Source organism: Microtus ochrogaster, linkage group LG1 (assembly GCF_000317375.1).
Source record: "Microtus ochrogaster isolate Prairie Vole_2 linkage group LG1, MicOch1.0, whole genome shotgun sequence".
NCBI classification, from domain to species: Eukaryota; Metazoa; Chordata; class Mammalia; order Rodentia; family Cricetidae; genus Microtus; species Microtus ochrogaster.
This window is the reverse complement of record NC_022027.1, coordinates 10,896,948-10,899,767: the sequence shown is the minus strand read 5'-3', so window position 1 is coordinate 10,899,767 and position 2,820 is coordinate 10,896,948. Positions and strand designations below refer to the sequence as shown.

At 43.8% G+C, this 2,820-nt stretch overlaps 1 protein-coding gene across 1 annotated transcript in view; it reads right to left on the bottom strand.

Annotated features, from left to right (window-relative positions):
* Ikzf1 (IKAROS family zinc finger 1) overlaps positions 1–2,820 on the bottom strand; it is a 90,247-nt gene that overhangs the window by 16,850 nt on the left and 70,577 nt on the right. The window contains exon 6 of the mRNA XM_005359204.3: positions 417–542. Within this exon, the coding sequence (XP_005359261.1) occupies positions 417–542 (126 nt within the window). The remainder of the gene's footprint in view (positions 1–416; positions 543–2,820) is intronic.

Sequence of the window (2,820 nt, the reverse complement as noted above, 5' to 3'; positions counted from 1 at the left end):
GTGTGTGTGTGTGTATTTGTGTGTGTGTTTGTGTGGTGCTGGGGATCAAACCCAGGGCCTCCTGCATACCAGGCAACCTCTCCATCACTTATCTCTTTGCTCCTGCCAATTCCTCTTGGTTTAAAAATCACCCCCCCACACAAAAAAAATCCCCCAAACCAAAAACACCCCACAACACAGAATCTTATTAAGGTCACTTCTGGGAAGGGAGGTAGGTCTTAAGACAGGCTATGTCTGGTCAGGTGAGAACTTGGAAAACAGAGGAACACAATGAGTTGTCCCTAGTGTAGCTTCAGTACTATTGGACAAAAAGTTCCTCCTGGACAGCATGGCCAGAAACATGCCACAGAGCCCCCTCCTGACCCAGGTGCTGGGAGGGGGAGGGGCCCAGCTCAGCAGGGAGCCTCAGCGCTTACCTGGGTACATCGTGCCTGGAAGGCCCATGCTTTCCAAGTAGTTGTGGCAGCGCTCTTTATGTTCCTCTAAAGAGCTTCGCTGTTTATAGCTTCGGCCACAATATCCACATTTGTGAGGCTTACCAACTGCAGAAAACACAATTGAGTTTAAGACTCCAATTAAATATTGGCCTTCTGGGTAATGGGAATGCATGCAATACAATTATAACAAAAAAAAGGTAAAAAAAAAAATAAAAAATATACTCTCTGAGAGCTGTGACTATTGTGGATTGGGTCAAAATGAGTGAATTTTAAAAAAAAAACGCTCATGCCCAGGCAACTCACTGATTGCACTAAGAGTCCATGACTCTTGTTTCATCTTAACTTATCACACTGACTACCACACTCCTTTCTGAATCACTAAGGTATGTCCTTTAATGGGAAAAAGTGCACCACAGTGTGGACAGAAACATGAGGAGACCACAGATACCACCTTCAGGGTGGACCTCCTACCAGGTCTGACCCCTCACCAGGACAACAAACGAGCTCACTCAGAGTCTCTAAGAAGCCATGATAGCAAAAGGCTCGAATGAAATGCGTTATTTCCAAATTGTATCTTTCTATATAACGCAAATGTACTTGACATTTGTAGTGCATACTGTCTTGCTTAAGAATATACAATATGATGGGCGGTGGTGGCGCACACCTTTAATCCCAGCATTCGGGAGGCAGAGGCAGGCGGAGCTCCATGAGTTTGAGGCCAGCCTGGTCTACAAGAGCTAGCTCCAGGACAGGCTCCAAAGCTACAGAGAAACCCTGTCTAGAAAAACTAAAAAACAAAACAACTGATATGGATAAACCAAACTTCATTTTCATATACATGTAGACTATACAGTGTATTTTGCATGGGAGAGCCTATGGAAACCCTGTTTTATCCCCACGAACGCTAGGATGATAGAACTTCCAGACAGCCCTGTCCACTAGAACTCACTACGATGCTCTAAGTGTTCTTTGCATGTTCGTTCAGCGTGGCATTTACTGTGCTGTTCAATACGGCAGCCACCAGTTACATGGGACTACTGGACAGTCCAAGTGACACGGAGGACTAACATTTTAATTTCGTTTCATTTTAACTTGCCAAAACTTAAGTGCCACATATGGAGAGTGGCTTCTATGCAGAGCAACGTTGTTCAATGTGAGTTCAATGTGAGTTTTTCTCTAAAAAACAGTTTTTAGAGAAAACATTCTCCAATTACTTTATGAAGAATATAGATTTTTTTTTACCTCCTCATGACAACATAGCATTTCTCATGCTGTTGGATTTCGTATCTTTCAGAGTATGGTACAAAGTCATGCCTCTAGGAAAGCTTACTGCTGGTGTCACTCAGCTCTCTTTCCTAGGTGATCAGATGCTCTGAAGAAGAATTTCTCATGGAAACCAAAGCTTCAGCTGCAGAATCCAAAGCAGATTTGAAGCGTATAGGTGTTTTGCCTGCATGTATCACTGTGTACCAAGGGTGTGCAAGGCTGGCGCCTGCCTTCAAAGAGCACAATCGGGGGCTAGATGCCCTGAAACTGGAGTCTCATGGTTACAAGCTACCATGTTGGTGCTGGGAATGAAACCTGGCTCCTCAGGAAGAGCAACCAGGGCTATTAGCTGCTCAGCTATCTCTCCAGCCCCTTTTGTCTAGAGATCGTGAGGCACCCCAAACACTTGGAAATAGTAATGAAGGGTGGAATGCATGCTGCCTAAAATTATATATTTATATTCTGCTGTCATAGAAATTAGTGCAATATAAATACCTACTCCATGTCCTTTCCTGAAAAACTTTAATGATTTACTGAATCAAAATTGTCCCCCCCCATATAAGTGGTATGGTATCTGATTTTTCTCAGTGTATGATTGATTTTAATGTTAGAACACAAGAAACAAACTGTCTCTAACAAAGCTTGGAGTTTCCAAAAAAGTATATATCAAATTCTTTTACTATTCTGAGTCTAGAACCTCAGGTCACCTCCGAATGCTAGGGAAAGCCATATGGTCAATCCCACGTGTTAATGGACTATGGGCATGGTCACTCACACAGGGAAAACATGTGCTTTGGGAGCCTTTAAGGCTTGTCGTTGTGGTAAAATCACTTTGAAGAAGCAAACGCAGTGCTTCTTTTCTCCCAGAGCTGTGTGTGTCAAGGGCATTTTCATCAACAGAGTCATCGACACCCCAGGTCTATGACAGGTGTCTCTATCAGTTCATTGGTGACCCTGTGACAGAGATAACTTGGGGGGGAATCCACCACCTTTTTGACTATCCATCATTAGCCCCACAGAGAGGAGGAGTCCATCATGCCTCAAATGCAGTGAGCAAACATGTAGGCAAAACATAAACCCTGCACCAGTTTCACAGGACTTCATCTCGCCATCTCAC